The sequence below is a fragment of the Bos mutus genome, chromosome 26 (genome assembly GCF_027580195.1).
Source record: "Bos mutus isolate GX-2022 chromosome 26, NWIPB_WYAK_1.1, whole genome shotgun sequence".
Classification (NCBI taxonomy): Eukaryota; Metazoa; Chordata; class Mammalia; order Artiodactyla; family Bovidae; genus Bos; species Bos mutus.
The window spans coordinates 12,377,028-12,395,810 of NC_091642.1; the positions used below are offsets into that span (position 1 = coordinate 12,377,028).

The window sequence follows — 18,783 nt, forward strand, 5'->3', positions numbered from 1 at the left end:
GCTGTTTTGCATAAGAAATGAGATAATAGATTTGAGTGGAGCTGGCCACGCGGAGCAGGTGACAGGCGGCGGGAAAGGAGGAATCAGAAGCAGAACTCAGTGTGGCCCGATTTCCAGGGTTGATCGCCAAGGCCCTGCCGACAGGTGCACCACGTGAGTGGCGCCCAAAGTTAGGGTCTCCCGCCAGCCGGCGTGCCGGGCAGAGGCATCGCTCAGCGCTGAAACCGGAAGGGGTCCTACCCTACGGAATTAGCCCGAGGCCAGCCCTTGGAGCCACAAGACCAAGGGCAGGAGGCGCCTAAATTTCAGTGCCCGCGCAGCGCGGCCCGGGAGAGGGCGCCCACCGGCGCGGGCTCGGCTTGCTCCGCCCGCGGACATCGCGGCCCGGGGCCAGGCGACGCCCCCGCTGGCTTTCGCGGCCGTGGGAGGACCCAATGCCCACGGTGTCGGGCAGGCCGGGGAGCGCAGGGATCCTGGAACCCGAGGCAAGAGGGCGAAGGCCGTGGGCTGCACCTGGGCTTTGCAGAACCACGACATCTCAGCTTTCCGGTCTCGGAACCAGGAGGTGACCTTCACCTGCCGCCCAGCAAAAGCGCGCGGAATCTCGAAGCGCAGTGCGCTGGAGGATCCGCGCCCGTTTCTCGGGGCTGCAGGGAAAAGGCGGGAGGCCAGGATGGGCGCTGGAGCTGGGAGCCGGGCAGGGCTGGGCTGGGCGGGGCTCGGACGGCATCTCTGGAGAACCCCGCCAGGCGGCGAGGGGTCCCCGGGACGCGCGAGCCGCCCGGGCAAGGCTCCTAAGTCTCGGGCGGCGCGGGCCACTTCCGAGCGAGTGCGCGCCTTCTTGGGCTCTTGGCCGGGCTCTTGGACTCCCGGCGTTTGGGAGTCACCCGGGTGCGCCCTGCCCGCCCAGGCACCCCGGGGCGGGACCACGGGGCTCCCACGGGGGCGGGCCGGTAGGGCGCACTGATCGCGCCACGCGGCGCTTGGCCCGGAGGAGGGCGGCAGGGTGGGGGCCGCGCGCTCCGGGGCGGTGCTGAGCCAGCTCCTCCTCCTCCTCTGGCCTCCTCCTCCTCGTCTTCCTCCGGCTCAGCAGCCGCGCAGCCCGGCTGCTCCTCCTTCCTCCCCGGGGTGCTCGCGGCGATGTTCAACCGCGCCGTGAGTCGACTGAGCAGGAAGCGGCCGCCGTCAGGTAAGCGGTTTCCAGGGCTCCGCGGGCTGGGGATTGGGGCGCCCCCAGGGGCCGCGATGAGCCGCCCGGGCTGGTGCTGCCTGCCCCCACCTCCCCGGGCATCCTTCCCTCCTGCCCGGGGTCGGGTGCGGCTCAGCGATGCCCCAGGCAGGACGCGCCACTTCTCCCTGCTCTGTCCAGCGTCCCCGCGGTCCCAGTCTCGGCGGGAGCGCTGAGTCCCGAGACGCGCGTTGGGGAGGAAGTTTGTCTGAAAGGAGGAACAACAGCCGTTTTCTTCTTAGTGATGGTCTGGGAGAAAAAGGAGATCCAAAACACCTCCAAACTTTGCAGGTAGCATGGGCTCTAGATTCCGAAAGCAGAACGGAGTTCTGGAGGTCTTCGCCTCCGCTGCGGTCGTTGGTGCGCAGCGCGGAGCCCGCGGAAGGCACGCCCGGACCCGGGGCATCCAACTGGGCGGCCGGGCCTGGGTTGCAGGGCGTCTTCGGTTCTGCGCCGAGGAGCCGAAATGTAGGGCGGAGAAGGATGGTGAATACCGGGTGAAGGGCGCATCTGCAGTTCGCGCCAGGAAACAACAGACGTTACAAAGGATTCAGCTTGGCTGTCGCTCTGGACCAGCCTGTCACTCTGGACCAACCACAGTTGGGAGCGTTTCGATAGGACGAAGAGCTTGTGGTGAAGATGAAACCATGTCCTTGATTCCAACCATCTCACCCTTTTTGTTTCTTGCAGCTCAGCCCCTTTTAGCGCTCCAGGTGGGACCTAGTGAATTCTCTCTTCACCCTTAGGACAACCCATTGAGATAGGCATTGTCCTCAACCCTCGCCACCAGGCAGCTGATAGGTAACTTGCTCCAAGTCACACTTAGGTGATGGAGAATCTTTCAAACCCAGCTCAGCCTGACTCTGGGGTTCAGAGGCTTTTCTGCCACCTCCCACTCCAAGAGTCGCTTCTGCTGGTACCAAGAGGGTCTGTACATGTTGGCCCCTATCTTTTTTTCACCTCGTGTCTTATTTTATGAGGGACACTGTGGTTAAGAGGATGAGTTGAAAGTAGATCGACTGAGTCCAAGTCCCACCTCCACTAGGAGGTACACTCCTGCTGCTGCTAAGTCGCTTCAGTCGTTTCCCACTCTGTGAGACCCCAGAGATGGCAGCCCACCAGGCACCCCCACCCTGGATTCCCCAGGCAAGAATACTGGAGTGGGTTGCCATTTCCTTCTCCAATGCATGCATGCATGCTAAGTTGCTTCAATCGTGTCCAACTCTGTGTGACGCCATGGACAGCAGCCCACCAGGCTCCTCCGTCCACGGGATTCTCCAGGCAAGAATATTGGAGTGGGTTGCCATTTCCTTCTCCAACTAGGTGCACTATCTCTGTGCAGACAAGGATCTGCAGAATGGCGATAAAATACCCCTCCTTAAACGCTGAATTGAAACTGCTTTCCCATCCATCATATTTTGCAAATTATTCCCTCTAATATTGAGAACAACTCAAAGTAGGACTCCATAGAGTTATTGTAAATTGCTTATATTAGTGTTAGTATTAGGGGTCATGTAAACTTTTCTGTGTTGCCTGTGAGTCAAAGGATTTCCCTGTTGGGTGTTTGCTTTGAAAGTGATAGTCACTCAGTTGTGTCTGACTCTTTGTGACCCCATGGACTGTAGCCCACCAGGCTTCTCTGTCCATAGAATTCTCCAGGCAAGAATGCTGGACTGGGTAGTCATTTTTTTCTCCAAGGGATCTTCCCGACCCAGGGATCAAACCCAGGTCTCCTGCATTGCAAGCAGATTCTTTACTGTCTGAACTATTCGATTTAGCCATTCCCTGTTGTTGGATGTTCACAGGCCAAAGTAGTGGTGGTCAGAGCCTGGAGTCTAAAGTTACTTACACCCCTGGTTCCTACCCTGACTCTAGCCTTCAGCTGCCTTGAGCAAGTTACTTGACCTCAGAGCCATTGCTAAATGGGAAATTTGGGACCTGGTTGCTAAACCATAGGTAGCTTGAAATTGGCTATTTTAGTGGCTATTTCCACCATGGAAATCAGCAGATGTTAAAAATCACGTGTGGTTTTTTTTTTTTTTTTAATTCTAGGAGAGCTGGTGTCCATACTTATGTGTCCATTTTCCCATCTGTACAGTGGGTTTCATAGAGTTGTGGAACTAAATATAGAAAAGCATATATATAATATAATATATATATATATATATATATGAAGTCTCCAGTACAGTGCCTGGCATAACTGAGGATAATGATTAGCTGTTATCTTTTCCACCTTTTTCCTATTATAAATAGAGCTGCTTTGAACATCCCTGCACAGGTCGGTTTTGGGGTGAAGTCTTCCAAATAGAACAAATGAATTATGGATCACACATGGTTTTAGGGTGCTGTTGCATATGTGCAGATTGTACCCCAGAAAGACTGGGGGCAGTTTTAGGGATACCAGTGAAGTGTACCTCTTTCAGAGTAACACATTTTAAGGCTGATGAAATGTGGTTAGGTCACTGATAGAAAGATCAATAGGTACAAATCGTGGATTGGTGTTAAATGTCTGGCTTCCAGGAGCCTGATTTCTTTATGATTTTTAGGTTTAACGTCTGTCTCTGGGTAGGAAAGGACAAATGAGCCTCTGCAAGTTTGGTCATCACCACCCAGCAGTGAGAAAGGGGGAATGTGGGCCCTGAGGCAAAGGCACTGGGAAGCCAGCCAAGTGATCCAGGGGACTGTGGACTGAACTTTTTTTTTTTTTCTTTTTTGGTGATTCTGAATTATTTTCCTAAAGTGGCTGTCCAAATTGTCTAAGCATCTAGCCCCGCAAAAACGCGATCCATCCTGCTGGACCCTGACTCAGACCTGGCTGCAGTCCTGCCTCCCAGCTCCTTTTACTCCAAACCTTTTCTGTTTTTCCACAAAATCTAACTGGAGACCATGTCTTTAAACTGAGGTTTGGCACTCCCAACCCTTAATTCCAAGTTTCGAAGTGTGATTCAAAGTGTGAATGTTCTCCTTTCTGAGGTTTCTCAAAGTGTGTTCATGAACCACAAGGGGGTGGGGGTGGTCTGATAAAATGCAGCTTTCCAGGCCATGACCCAGACCCCTCCCCTGTCTGATTCTGTCTTGAGCACCCAAGGTGGGAGGGAGTGTTGGCTGCATTTTTGACAAGTGCTCAGTTGGTTCTTAGGCTACTGAAGTGTGAGGAACCCTGGATGATTCCCTGCACCCACCCTGCCCCCCACGATGACTTGTGACGTTGATGGTACCTGATATGCTCTTCACTTGAAAAAAAAAAAAAAGCCAAAGCCATAGCCTTCCACCGCCCTGTGTGACCAGAACAGGACTGAACCACCGGGGGAATTCCCCACCCAGCCCCGAGCCTGTTATACATTATCCCATTAAACCTCTGGGACCAGCTGCAGATTTATTGCTGGGCTTAAGTTTTTATTTAAAGATGACAGTTCACATAACAATTTAATGTCTTTGTTATAACACTCCAACAGCAGGACTGGGTTGGCTGCTGGGGGAAATCTTCCCTGCAGAACATCACTGGGCTGGCCTGTGGGCTCAGAGAGAAGGAAGGAGACAGAGAGGACGGGCTGGGAGAGGGGCATCGTTTATACATGCGTGTTCCACACCGGCTGAGTCCTCAGTGCCAACTCTGAACACGGGCACGAGCAGCTTGCACGCTGGTGGGTGCCAGGCGCTCGGGGTGCTTTACTTGTCTTCACAGACTTTGTATTGGAACCGATGTGTTTTTTTTTTCCCCTCGCTGTTAGAAATTGTGGAAACTAGGCAGGTGCTGGGCTGGGCCATGTCCTCGGGTTTCCTGGGTGAACTGAGTCACTTCCCTCCCTGGGGTTGAGTAATCCCCCTTGGGCTCCTGCTGCTGGGCCCTGGGAACTTGCTGTTTAAACTGTACTAAATTTACTCCCACCCATTTCATCTGCTTCCCCCAGATAGCTCTCCAGGGCAGCAACCCCGGGGGTGGCAGTGGGGGTCAGAGGGGCCCACGTGGGCGACAGCAGCGGCTCCTCGATAAGAGCTGTCAGGAGGCATTCACTGGGGCAAAACAGTGCCTTGCAGGCTTCCGGGGACCAGTTTCCCTCCTGAGCAAGTACCCTGCTCTCGAGGGCCCAGTGCCTGTGGTTCGGTTCTGCTGCCCCTGGTCTGGGGTGCTCTCAGGGAACCCCTCATCTGGCCTGCCTTCTCTCCCGGTGCCCCCATCCCCAGCTCTGCTCCTGGGTGGCTGGACATCCCCCCGCCTCTGACCTGTGTCCTCCCAGAACTCCAGGAGACCCACTCTTCCAGACCTCCTGCCTCCCTCTCTCTCAGCACCAGAAACACAGCCTGTCCATCTTGTTTCTGCTTGAACAGCACAGAGACCGTCAAGGGACAGGGACAGTCTGGAGCCGCCTATTTGAGAAGGACTCAGAGCTCTGACCCGAGCCCAGAGCTGCTGGCGTGACCTCACGCAGTATCCATTTTGTCCTCTTAGCTCACCTGTATTAATATTGAGAGTGAGTGTGATGCCCTGGCTTCTCTTTTTCCTTCCCTGCCTCCCTGTTGCCTTGCTTCACATCCTTCCTTCCTTCTTTCTGTCTCTCCCTCTCCAATCAGGACATTAAAAGCCAGCAACACCATCATCAACCGTCTTGCAGTTCAGTTCAGTCGCTCAGTCATGTCTGACTCTCTGTGACCCCATGAACCGCAGCACGCCAGGCCTCCCTGTCCATCACCCGAAGTGATGGGGGAGACTCCCAGAGTCCACCCAAACTAATGTCCATTGAGTCGATAATGCCATCCTACCATCTCATCCTCTGTCATCCCTTTCTCCTCCTGCCTTCAATCTTTCCCAACATCAGGGTCTTTTCAAATGAGTCAACTCTTTGTATCAGGTGGCCAAAATATTGGAGTTTCAGCTTCCAGCATCAGTCCTTCCAATGAACACCCAGGACTGATCTCCTTTAGGATGGACTGGTTTTATCATCCCACATGTCTTTATCATCCCACAAATGAAGGATGTTTCAACACCCCCAATAGTAGGAAAGATACAATCTCATGTAAAGAACTGTCCTGATAACAAGAATCTTCTAGAGGCTGTTGCTTCTAGTGAGAGGCTCTGGGTTGTTGAGGGACAGGGAAGATAGGAAGACCTGTCCCACTGTAGCTCTTGTCTTTTGTACTGTGTAAATAAATGCATTTATTTACTTAAAAAAGACAACCCCAGACTGCCCTTACTTGGTCAACACAGCTCACTTTGGTAAATATTTCCTCCTGCTCATTCTCATTCCTTCATGGACCAGTGAAGAAAATTTCATGCAGTGTGTGGCAAGGCAGGCAGTGGCCATCAGGGAATGCCTGGCCTCATCTTCTCTGTCAATTTTAAGTTCCCTGAGAAAAAGGGCCTGCCTTTTATTTCTTGCATCTTACTCAGCCCTTCCCTTTGAAGCCTTTGCAGCCAGACAGCCTAGGGTTGAGTCCTAGCTCATCTAGCTCCTGGCTTGCTCCTCTGCTTGCCTTGGTTTCCTCATCTGTAATGGGCCAGTGATGGACCCAGGCTCCAAGGGCTGTGGTCGGGTTGAGACGGGAGGTAATCGGTGTTCAGTACGTGCCGGATCTTTGTACAACCATCATCCTCCTTTCTGCCTTACCCTACACCCCAACAATCTATCAGAAAACTGTTATCACTGTAAATCTATACATGAATGCCAAGCACTGTGTACCCTGAGGGAGACACAACTGTTACTCTCAAGAAATACACAGTCTACCCTGCTGACACTGGAGGGAAAAAGTTGCTTATTTGCCCAAATGTAGGGGCCGGGGTTGAGGGTGGGCCTGCCCTGTGGCTCAGTCGGTAAAGAATCTGCCTGTAATGCAGGAGACCAGAGTTTGATCTGTGAGTCAGGAAGATCCTCTGGAGAAGGAAATGGCAGCCCACTCCAGTATTCTTGCCTGGAGAATCCCAGGGACAGAGCAGCCTGGAGGGCTACAGTATGTGGTCACAAGAGTTGGACGCAATTTAGGGGCTAAACCACCACCTGGGGCCAGGGGAGAGCGAGGGCACATTTCTGCATAAATGTCTAGTCCCCTGATGCTGGGAAAGATTGAGAGCAGGAGGAGAAGGGGGCGACAGAGAATGAGATGGTTGGATGGCATCACCGACTCAATGGACGTGAGTTTGAGCCAACTCCGGGAGACAGTGAAGGACAGGGAAGTCTGGCGTGCTGCATGCAGTCCAGGGGGTCGCAGAGAGTCGGACATGACTTAGCGACTGAACAATAACGGGTTCCAGAGGAAGCACAGGGGCTTCTGGAAAGTGAGAAAAAACACTGTCAGGGTCTTTACTTTCACCTCCAGAACTGGGCTCTTGGGGAGTTTTTATTTTTTCTGGGCTTTTGCCTAGAAAGTGAGGACTCTAAGAGGCTACGAATAACAGTCTGGCGTTCTTATTTCCTTCCCTCTGGTAGAAACTGGAAACCAGTGGCCATCTGTTGTTTAGTCCACTCAAAAGAGGATGTTGAGGCTTGTTTTTCCTCCGGCCCCGAGGGTGCTCAGGAGCCCCGTAGCCCCTGCTCGTCTTGTACAACGTGTCTCTGAGAAGACGGCGGAGTGTGGGGCTGCGTGGACGTCCCCAGGCGGACCCCAGGGCATGGCACGTAAGGAGGGTTCCCATCCCTGGAGCTGATATGCCCTCCACTTAGCCATCGCTGGGTGCTGGCAGGCAAAGTAGGGTCGGGGTGTGTGTGGTGCAGTCACAGGTACACAGGGGGCCTTTTTGGGGGTCGTCGAGCACTTGACTTTTTTTTTGAGGCTTCAGAACTCGTGGGAAAATGCCAATGAGGCCTTTTCTGAGCTGACCTCTCCAGCCTGTGGGCCTGCTCTGGTCTTTGATGCTTTCTATTAGTACGATTATTTCAAAACGTTTTTATTTTTATTTTCTGCTAATGGCAGTTCATGCAATCCTCCCCACCAAGGGAATTGCATGCCTGAGGGTCGTTATTCTCAGAAGCTAGATACTGGAGCCGACAAACACTTAAGGAATATTTAGATAGAGGATTTCCATGACCCAGTTTCTCTGGAGCCTTCCATGGATCACCAATTTTAAAAACAGATTCTCCGCTTCTAAGTTGGGATGACTTTAAAAAAAATGTAATGTTTGGCGTGATGTAGGTGATACAAGGATTTGAATAAATTCTGTGGGGTGTGTATTTTCCCTGCGTATTTTAAAGGAGTCTAGTGTGTGTGTTTGTGTGTGTATTACCAACCACTTTAGAATTTAGAGCTAATGTTTTTGCCTTTTCCTAGGCTTGAATGTTTATTTTTTAAAAATAAGCTGTGCATTTGGTGGGGAGGGGGTGCCTTTGACAAACCCTTTAAGGATGTAAGTTGACTCTGCTGTTGAGGAAGCTGGATATTGAGATTTTACTAAAATCTTTGGCTTGGGGAAATTGTCTCAGGATCATTACTCAGACTTTCCTGTAGACTAATAGCAAGAATTTATACTGTAAGCACTCGGTTGTGGTGAATGTTAGAGATGCCTTTTGAATGTGGATTTCCAAGGAATTAATGTCTGGAGAAGGTCTCTGGTAGATATGACATCATAGCATCTATAAATAATGCATCCCAGAATATGCTACAGGCAACCAGCCTCAGGCCTCTGCACCTGGGTGCTGCACTGGCTTTGCAATATTAGCTTTTACTGAAGTCAGAGACTGCACTGAACAGCGCCAACGGAAATGAAGCATATGCCCATTGTATTTACGTGCTGGATGATTCTGGCCCAGTCGTGTGTGGGATTTTGTCTGCGAGGAGTTAGACTCTTAGTTTCACCGTCTTCTCCCACATAATTGTTACCATTCTTTTCAAGGCTGGCATGTTCTGGCCTCTGTGAGGGTGAAGATCAGCAGATATCAAAAATAAAGATGGCAGTTGAGCCAGTGGCAAATGGTGTGTTGTGCTTTGGAGCCAAGGCTCCCTGGGCTTGGACCATGAGTCCCCATTTTCAAAGCTGGGTGACCCTTGCAGTTAGTGTGCCTCAGTTTCCTCATCTGTGATGTGGGAATAATCAGAGGGTCATTGTGAGAACAAGATGGTTTAACCTATGGAAAAAGCTCAGAATAGCTAGTGCCCAGCATGCTGTGAATAATTTTTAAGTGTAATGGTTACTACTGCTGCTGCTAAGTCTCTTCAGTCATGTCCTACTCTGTGCGACCCCAGAGACAGCAGCCCACCAGGCTCCCCTATCCCTGGGATTCTCCAGGCAAGAACACTGGAGTGGGTTGCCATTTCCTTCTCCAATGCATGAAAGTGAAAAGTGAAAGTGAAGTCGCTCAGTCTTGTCCGACTCCTAGCAACCCCATGGACTGCAGCCTACCAGGCTCCTCCGTCCATGGGATTTTCCAGGCAAGAGTACTGGAGTGGGGTGCCATTGCCTTCTCTGATGGTTACTACTAACCCATGATAAACTCATCTGAAGATGAATTTCTTGAAAAGTAAGTATTGTGCCTGCAAGAATCTGAAAAGCTAAAATACTTTGAAGAGCCCAGGAGGTAAAAAACCTATTTTTTTCATTGCAAAAATGCTTTGCAGCTGATCTAAATGACAGCAAGTGTGCAGAGCTGAACAAAATTGAAACAAACAAATGTTATCACCAGCAGTTCTTTACTAACTTGAGTGGTCCTAAAGCTGCTAGATAGATAGGTTTAACTTTTTTCCTCCTGTGCTTTTTTTTTTTTTTTGACTGTGCCCTGTGGCATCTTAGTTCTCAGACCAGTGATCGAACGCATGCCTCCTCCAGTGGGAGCACTGGACCGCCAGGGAAGTCCCTCTCCCTGTCCTTTCCAAACCTACCTTCTTGTGTCATCCATCTAAAATGGACACTTTTGTCAATGAAAAAGGAAAGAAGAGTGTTGGATCCTTGTGTTTCCAAGTGCTAGGGACTGGGAAGGAACTGGGAAGCTGGGCACCCTTGTTATAGTTGCTCAGTCGTGTCTGGCTCTGGGCTGCCCTATGGACCGCAGTCCACCAGGCTCCTCTGTCCCTGGGATTCTCCAGGCAAGAATACTGGAGTGGGTTTCCATGTCCTCCTCTAGGGGATCTTCCCAAGGGGGATTGAACCCTCTGCTCCGGCCACATCTCCTGCATTCCAGGTGAATTCTTTACCGCTGGGTTTTGCTTTATTCTTAAGCTCAGAAGTATATCTGATTGCTATGAAGAAAGGTTATTTCTTTCTCCTGGACATCACTGGATGGTTGTAACATTTACAGTGAACCAAGTTGTCTTAGGAAGTCCTTACTTGTATGCATTGGAAAATAGTGGAAGTCTCCTTGTACAGAGGCTCCCGAGGAACGGAAATGCCTCAGGTGATGAGGCAGTCTCTAGGGCAGTGCCAAAGGGAGTGGACCTCTGCCAGGCTCATTGGAAGCTGGGGATAATGACTTGGAAAAGAGAGACACCATTAAGTGAACGGAGTTTGCAAATGTAGCTCTAACTAGAGCTATCTATGTATATTGATACAATCAAGAAGGATTTTTTTTTTTTTTTTTTGAGGCAGAGGCCTTAATCAAAATTGAAAGACAATCGGGAAGTCTTTGCAAAATTTGAACCAATATTTCTGGAGAAGTGAAAACACATGACGGTAGAGTGTGAGTAGAAGATTCTTATAGTAAGGACTGTTAGGGCAGAAGGTGAGCAAAAAAGCAAGAAGGGTCCAAGGTTCCAAAAAATTAAAAAAAAAAAAAGCAAGAAGGAATTTTTCTTTATCCAGGGCATGAAAGCCAGAAGGCAGTAACCATGGTTATGGGGGTACTTACCGTATCTCGGTGTGCTTTCTGAGCTAGCCCTAAGAATTCTATGCCTTTTGTAACAGTGTCGGCCATAGATGTATTTCACAATGTCGATGGAAGGGAACTGGTAGTCCAGGAGGGAACTGAAAGGAAGGGTCACCCATTTGCAAACTCCTGTATTCTGAGGAACCCTGGGGTTCCAAGGAGGTGGTCCTGGTGGGGACAATTGCCTGTACATTTAAGTCCCAATACTGGTTCCATCCAGCAGTTCCTTAGCTGGGTCACCTTCCCCTCTGGACCTTTATGTCTCAGCCTATTAAATTAGGAGACTAGATCAGATGAGTGGGTTTTGAGCTGTAAAACTTTTTGTCAAGTGGCACAGAAAGCTGACCCAGAAACCTAATGTGTAAAGTGAGCAGAGTATGAAATGAAACAGGGGAGGGAGGAAGCGATTGGCTCACGGTGTCTCATAATACAGCTACCTTGTCTCTCAGTTAACCAGAAGCTCTAGTTAACCAGAGCACTCCGTTGGCTAAACGGGAATCCACCAACCATATTTACTTGCAAGACTGTGAAACTGTGAAAGCCCAAATGTGGTTTCATGTATTATTGAAAAGAATGTCATAGAGTTTTGGAATCACCACAGGCCAAGGTTGAAACCTTATAGACAAAGGAGTTGTTCTGCCATGGCGAGAGAAAGTTCTGGCTGCCTACGTTTATTCCTGGAACAGCAAATTGTGTCTCTAATTTATTTACTTAAGAGAAAACCTGCTGGGGAAGTGGAGAAAACCATCAAACTGTATTCTTCGGGCAGAGAACAGAGAGTAAATTTGTGAAATGCTTGGCAGAATGAACCCTGCTGCAGAATTCCTTATGATAATGATCTTTTAATTTGATTTATACTTCATTGGGAAGAAACACAGTGTTCAGAAGCTTGCCATTTTAGCATTTGCAAAGACAGCAGAGAACTAATTTAATATCCACGAACTGGAGATTCACTTCAGAGAAGCATCAGGTCCATTTGTGATGTTTGAGTCAGTTTGCCTCTCAAAGGAGTGGCTTTGTCCCAAACAATTCTCTTACTCCGTCACCAAAGTGTACTGCTTCCGGTTTATTTAGCCTAGTGGCAAGATGCTGGGAGAACGCAATCTCTGCTGTTCACAGACATGAACCTGTGTTGACCCCCAGTAATGCATGAGAGATCATGGAAGCGGAGGTACTTCAAAGTTCACTGTATTCTGGGTGCAACTTTCCTCTAAAAGCATTTGAAACCATATGGCCCCCTAGCTACCTGCAGCAATTAATATTCGTAAGACTTTTAAGATTTATCCTTATTTTAAAATGATTTGTTTTGCCGATTCCTTGCAGCAATCCCCAACCTTTTTGGCACCAGGGACCGGTTTTGTGGAAGACAATTTTTCCATGGACCGGAGTGGTGAGGGGATGGTTTCCGGATGATTCAAGCGCATTACAGTTATGATGCACTCTATTTTTATTACATCAGCTCCACCTCAGATCACCAGGCATTAGGTCCCGGAGGCTGGGGAGCCCTGATTTAAAGTTTGTTTCCTCCCAGCTTCAAACTTTTCTTTAGAGAGACATAACTATACTTTGAAAAAAAAGCAATGAAAAAAGAAGTGTTAGTTATAAAAATATTCACTTGACAGATCATACTTTTAAGGAAGCAGAGAGAAGAACTAGTATTTCTTGAGGGTCCACTGTGAGCATCTAGTTACCTAATGAGTTTCCTTCTTTAAGCCTTACGATAACCCCGAGGGATGTGGAGATTATCTTCATCTTGCAGAGAGCTTTGCCCATGTTCACATATTAATAGTTCAAGGGCTTCCCTGGTGGCTCAGTGGCAAAGAATCTGCCTGCAATGCAGGAGATGCAGGTTCGATCCCTGAGTTGGGAAGATCCCCTGGAGGAGGAAATGGCAACCTACTCCAGTTTTCTTGCTGAGTCAATCCCATGGACAGAGGAACCTGGCCAGCTCCAGTCCTTGGGGTCGCAAAGAGTTGGACACAAGTGAGGGGCTCATCCAGGCACGTAGTTCAAATTGGCCAAAATGGCTTTGGAATCTGGACCCATCCGAAGCGACATTCCATGGTTTTTCCCTTGACTCCAGGGAGGGGCCAAGTGAGATGAGATGTGTTTGTGCTATTGCTTCCTCCTTCAGGCAAGTAGCCGGAGTGTGTTAATTGGAGGTGCCAGTCCCCTTTCCTTTAATCAAGAGGCTCTTTTTGGAGGCAACAGTAAGAGAGTGCATGAGCTGGGCACGTGCAGTCATTAACTCATTTAGTCTTTATCCATTGTGCCAGGGTGACACCGAGCCATACTGGAGACTGAGAGGCACAGGAAAAGTCAGTTATAACGACTCTGTCTTTAGTATTTGTTCATTATGGAATTTTTTGCATTAATTTTGTTTTTTCAATATATTTTTGCATGAAAATCTCTTTTATCTGATGCCTGAGTTTTGTGGCATCCCCTTAAAATTTGCACCTGTGTCCATTGTCTCCCTTTCCCCACCTTAGTCCCAACTCTGGTACTTTTTTTATGTGCCAGGCAATGAGCTCCCTCCTGAGATACAAGATCAAGACACAGAGGAGCTTTCAGACTAGTGAGAGCCGACTGTGCAAACAGTCACAACACAGCAGGGTAATTACAAGACTGCGCACAGAAAGCAATGGGGACGAGTTGCCGTTGATTCAAGGTCCCTGGAAGGAGGGCTTGAGGGAGATCTGAAGGCTGCCTGTGGGTCGGCCAGTGGATATGTGGGTGGCGGAAGGATGTATGGGGAGTGTTGGAAAGTGACAAGTCCCTTCTTGACTCTGAGCCTCAGTTTTCTGCATCTGTAAAATGGAATGGTAGCACCCACTTCATAAGGTTGTTGTCAAGAATGAATGAATGAATGAATTCCCTGTGTTAGCCCAGAGAGTAGATTCTGGTGTATAACCTGATACTGTGTCTTAGTCACAGTGGTGGTGATGATGATGAAAATAATGCTCCTTATAAGATGACAGTATCTTTGGATCACATACACAGTCTCTGAACTTTGCTTTGCAGACATCCACGACAGTGATGGGAGCTCCAGCAGCAGCCACCAGACCCCCAAGAGCACAGCCAAATGGGCCTCTTCCCTGGAGAATCTGCTTGAAGACCCAGAAGGCGTGAAAAGATTTAGGGTGTGCCTTTTTCCTTGTTGACCGGAAATGACACACCACACAAAGAAGTTTAGAAGCCTGTAGGGGAAACACAGGCCAGTTTTTGATACTGTCCATCCCAACTTGAGAGAAAGAACTTCTCACCTGTCATGACCAACATGGGAATGCTTTCCCGGGTGCTCATGGACCAGCACTGAGGGGCTTGCACTGACTGTGTCTGGTTTTTATATAACTGGGAGGGGTGGGGGATGGGGAAGAGGTACTGTGCCCATTGGCAGAATCTGCAAAGAATTTCCAGCTCCGTGACACCTAGGAGGGGGTGGTCAGGGTCTCCCTGACATGAAGGTTTGTTCTCTTGTGTGTTGGGGCTTCTCAGGATACACTGCTCATAGAGTGAAAGAGCTGGACAACAGCTGGTAAAGTGAAGCTGAACTCAAAGGAGGACAGGCGGGTGGGGAAATGTCAGGACTACCTAAAATGGCCTCCAGAAACCCCAGGTGTCAGAAGAACTTGTAAATTTCAAGAATGCCTGTATCTGCCTGAGTCCCACTGACTTCTGTCTTTAGCCCTGGGTCAGGCCATCAAAAGCCATCATGCTGTTGATTCCCTTTGCAGACTCCAGGGAGCGGGTGGCAGCCATCCCGGGACACAAGGCCTTTGTAAGCACCATCTAGATCTTGGGGAGAAAACTTTTCCATGCACATTAGGATAGCTGGCTGTGCCACTGACCCCCAACATCTGCCGAAAGAAAGCGCACCTCCAACTTAAAATAGTTTTCATTGTGGCGTTTTTAGACATGCTTAATATGTTTTCTTTTCTTTTGTTTAAAAAAAAATGAGCCTGATTTTAGAGGAATGTACTTTGTTTAAACACTGTCTGGAAGGAGCTAATATATCTTCCACTTTAATTTACTTTTTGGTAATTTATTGTTAGTTGAGAACTGTTGAGTAGATTCCTGCTCCGTTTTTACACTTCTTCACAATGTTAAAACCATTAAGTTCGAATGCATATGAAATTCTAGCTTTAATATTAAGCATAACTCTGTTTTGGGGTGGAGCTTTTACAGAGTGAATGAACGTGCTCATTTGTCGAATTTTGACTTATCACTTCTTGACGGGAAATGTGTTATTTGTTTCTTTGTTTTTTAAGTAGAATACTGTTTGATATTTTTTTCTTCTCTTCATCCATAGGAATTTTTAAAAAAGGAATTCAGTGAAGAAAATGTTTTATTTTGGCTAGCATGTGAAGATTTTAAGAAAACACAAGATAAAAAGCAGGTACTTCTTTCATTCTGTAACCATGTTCTTGCTAACTTTTTTCTTTCTTTATAAAGTTACAATTGCCTTTCCAATAAATTTTGAAATTGCCAACAGAAATCTGAACCATATTGGATTTAGGGGAGGACTTAAGATTCAGAATAGCTTACCTTGTGTTGATCAAATATTAACCATTTTTAAAAGAGTGTGTGAATCTATTTTCAAATGGACAGATATTTAAAGTAAAAATAACGATTTAAGTCACTGAGAGTCTGTCATCGAGTATGATTTTATTTTTCATGAATAATTTATGTGAACGCTCCCTCCGGGGCTTGGCACGTTGGCATTTTGTACGGACATCGTAAAGCAGATAACGTGGTGATAAAAGCACAAGGCGCATCAGATGGACCGTCAATTATTCAATCTATCTTTACAAAACATCTTGTAGTTGGCAGGCATCCCACATAGAAAGCTTCTGACTGTTCTCCTGGGTGAATATGTGCTCTTTGCAGGAGGTAGTCTTTAATTCCAATGTCAGCCGGATTTTCTGCCACTGAAGGTTGGGTGTCAGGGGAGGTGGAGGAGATTCTGGGCAAGGAGGCTTGTGGATTGGATGTGTTTACAAGGCTCGTGCTTGTGTCTTTCTAAGAGGCTCATGGCTAAATGCCTACATGCATGCATGCTAAGTGGCTTCAGTTGTGTCTGACTCTTTGCAAGCCTATGGACCTATGGCCCACCAGGCTCCTCTGTCCATGGGATTTTCCAGGCAAGAATACTGGAGTGGGATGCCATTTTCTCCTCCAGGGTATCTTCTGGTAATAATGTGCATGAAGAAGGTTTTTGGTGTGAGGCTGTAGGGAGTGGTGGGATTGGGGCATTAGGGGGTGGCCTGTCCTGCCTCCAGGGGCTGGTTGTTTAGCTGACTTTGGCAGCAAATGCCTTGGGGTCTCTGGCTGTCTGAGCTTTCCCTGCCTTGGGTTCTACCCACTTAGGTCTTCACTTGCCCCAGAACCCTGAGGGACCTTGCTTCTTAGGGCATCTTCTCCCATCTTCAGTCCAACCGCTGCCTGTTTTTCCAGAGAAGCTGGATGTTTGGTTTCTTATGTGAAACCACCCAATCTTATAAATGATGGAACTAATTTAAAAAAAATGTAAAACCTTTCCTGCCAAACAAAACATAGCCATGGGCAGATGTGGCTTGTGGGCTGCCAGTTTTTAAGCCTCTGGCTCCAAAAAGCTGGAATCCATGAAGCCAGAAGCCATTATGTGTTTGCAGAAAATATCTGTCATTGGTTTATTCAAAGGCTTTTCTGCCTCAGACACTCTTTCCCCAAGATGGAGTGGTGTGGCCTTTGTTCCACGCCTTCCCTTCTGCAGGGGCAAGGATAGATGGATTCCGAGATTCCTGGAGCTGGAATTCCCAGGTCAGCCCAGAAAGCTATCCTGGGCATGATCCTTGACATTGGCTTCCTTGTTGCTTCCCCCCCCGGATGACTTTGCCTGAGCACTTTGGGCTTCCCTGGTGGCTCAGATGGTAAAGAATCTGCCTGCAATGCAGGAAACCTGGGTTGCATCCCTGGGGCAGGAAGATCCCCTGGAGAACGGAATGGCAACCCATTCCAGTATTGTTGCCTGGAGAATCCCATGGACGGAGGAGCCTGGTGAGCTACGGTCCTGGGATGGCAAAGAGTCAGACACGACTGAACGACTAACACTTGGGTGTTGTCTCACCCATAGCTTTCCTTGGTCGCCAGCACCCAGCCCAGAGCCCAGGGGCCACTGTTGATAAATGCTGACCTGAGCAATGGATTCATCTGGCCCCACCCTAAAGCCCTCGCTCAGAGTCAAGCGGACAGATGGCCGTTCTTCTGCCTCAGTTTGTATGTTGGAGGTGCGAGGGGCTGACCAGTCAGCCAGCCGCTCCTCTATATTGCAAACCAGGCAGCGGAGGTCCCTGCATGGCTGAGCTGGGACTTGAACCTGCCTCCCGAGCCTCCCAGGTGTCCCTGCCCATGACGCTGACAAGCCCTTCCATTCAGTTGAGTTTGCCAGACCTCCGCAGCGCACCTGCTCAGGGCCAGGCCTTGTAGAAAGCATGGGCAACGTGCGGGGACAAGACAGCCGAGCCTCTTTAGGGAACAGACCCCGAGAGCGGAAGCTGCCTGCTCACCAAGCCTTTGCAAGTGCGACGAGCCCAGAAATGGGAAGTGCAGGTTCCGTGGGAGCACAGGCAGTCGGTGTTGGGCAGGGCTCTGGGGAAGTGACTCTTCAGCTGACACCTCAGTGGAGTCTGGGGATGGGGGTGGATGGAGTGTTCCCAGAAGAGGGCACAGCCTGTGGGGAGGAAGGCCTGGAGAGAAGAGCTGAAGGAAGACCAGGCAGCAGGAGGCTCGTGTTTGGGGGTGGGCTGGCTTTGCTGTGCCTGTTTGCACGTTGTGCTGGGAGGGAGGTGGGGTCACGGCCGGAGAACCCGGGCACCAAGGTAAAGACTGGAAAGCCATGGGCTGGGGGTGCACGGGCCCATCCAGCTCCTACAGCCAGAGCCTCCAGAATCCAGCAGCCCCTCTCTGCACCCCCAGCCCTGACACCCAGGGTTTCTGTCCTGAGGTCTGGATGTTGCTTCAGGGCAGTGAATGCTGCCTTGCCCATCAGCTGCCTGCGGATGTGGATGGCTCTGGGACAGACGGTGCATCCCATCCGGGAAGCCCGTGGGGTCCACACCTCCTTCCCGGTCATCACACTCAGCATCCTGACCGTTCCCCCTCCTTCCCAGACACCGGGGCTGCGGTCTGAGAGGTTAGGCTGTGGCTCGCCCACGGCCCCCCAGGCTCAGTGCAGAGCCGGGAATGCAGCCCGGCTCTCTCTCCAGACTGTCTTGCGGGTCCGGCCGCAGGGAAGTAAAACCAGAACTAAGTTCTGCTTCACTAATTTTAAGATGCAGAGGAGGACATGGCCCAGGGAGAAGTCAGCCCAACTGCATTTCACAATCGGACTCGTCACGTCTGAGCCGGCAGGGAGTTTGTTGACTGTCTGTCTCTACCGTGAACTAAGGCCGTTCTAAGATGGAGGCTGGTCTCACCTTTGCCTGGTTTAAATTGGACCTGTGCTGGGTGTTGTTTTCGTTCTTTTACTATTATGATCCAGTCAGATGGCTCCATAAGCTCTTACCAACTTACCTGGTACTTTGTATTTATTTATCTCCTGTGCAGTTTGGCTTTCCCTTTATCATGAGAGCTCTCTAAGGTTGGCGAGCTTTGTTTGTCTCCTATCCCAAGCCTAGGATGGTCCCCGGCTCACTGGGTCCTCCCTGATCTCCACTCAGGTCAGCTGACCCCTGAGGACCCACGATGGGCAGGATCCTGGCCTCCCTGCTCACCTTGAGCAGCAGTCACAGT

General features: G+C 49.7%; 1 protein-coding gene across 4 annotated transcripts in view; it reads left to right on the forward strand.

Annotated features, from left to right (window-relative positions):
• The first annotated feature begins 340 nt into the window (after positions 1 to 340).
• RGS10 (regulator of G protein signaling 10) overlaps positions 341 to 18,783 on the forward strand; it is a 41,582-nt gene continuing 23,139 nt past the window's right edge. For 2 of the 4 annotated variants that reach the window (XM_005902795.3, XM_070363501.1), the window contains exons 1-3: positions 7,683 to 7,839; positions 14,035 to 14,153; positions 15,323 to 15,409. In XM_005902795.3, the coding sequence (XP_005902857.2) occupies positions 7,698 to 7,839; positions 14,035 to 14,153; positions 15,323 to 15,409 (348 nt within the window). In that variant the 5' untranslated portion in view covers positions 7,683 to 7,697. Of the gene's footprint in view, positions 566 to 1,090; positions 1,190 to 7,682; positions 7,840 to 14,034; positions 14,154 to 15,322; positions 15,410 to 18,783 lie in introns of those variants that run through there. The other 2 variants (XM_070363500.1, XM_070363498.1) reach the window with 2 other exon arrangements.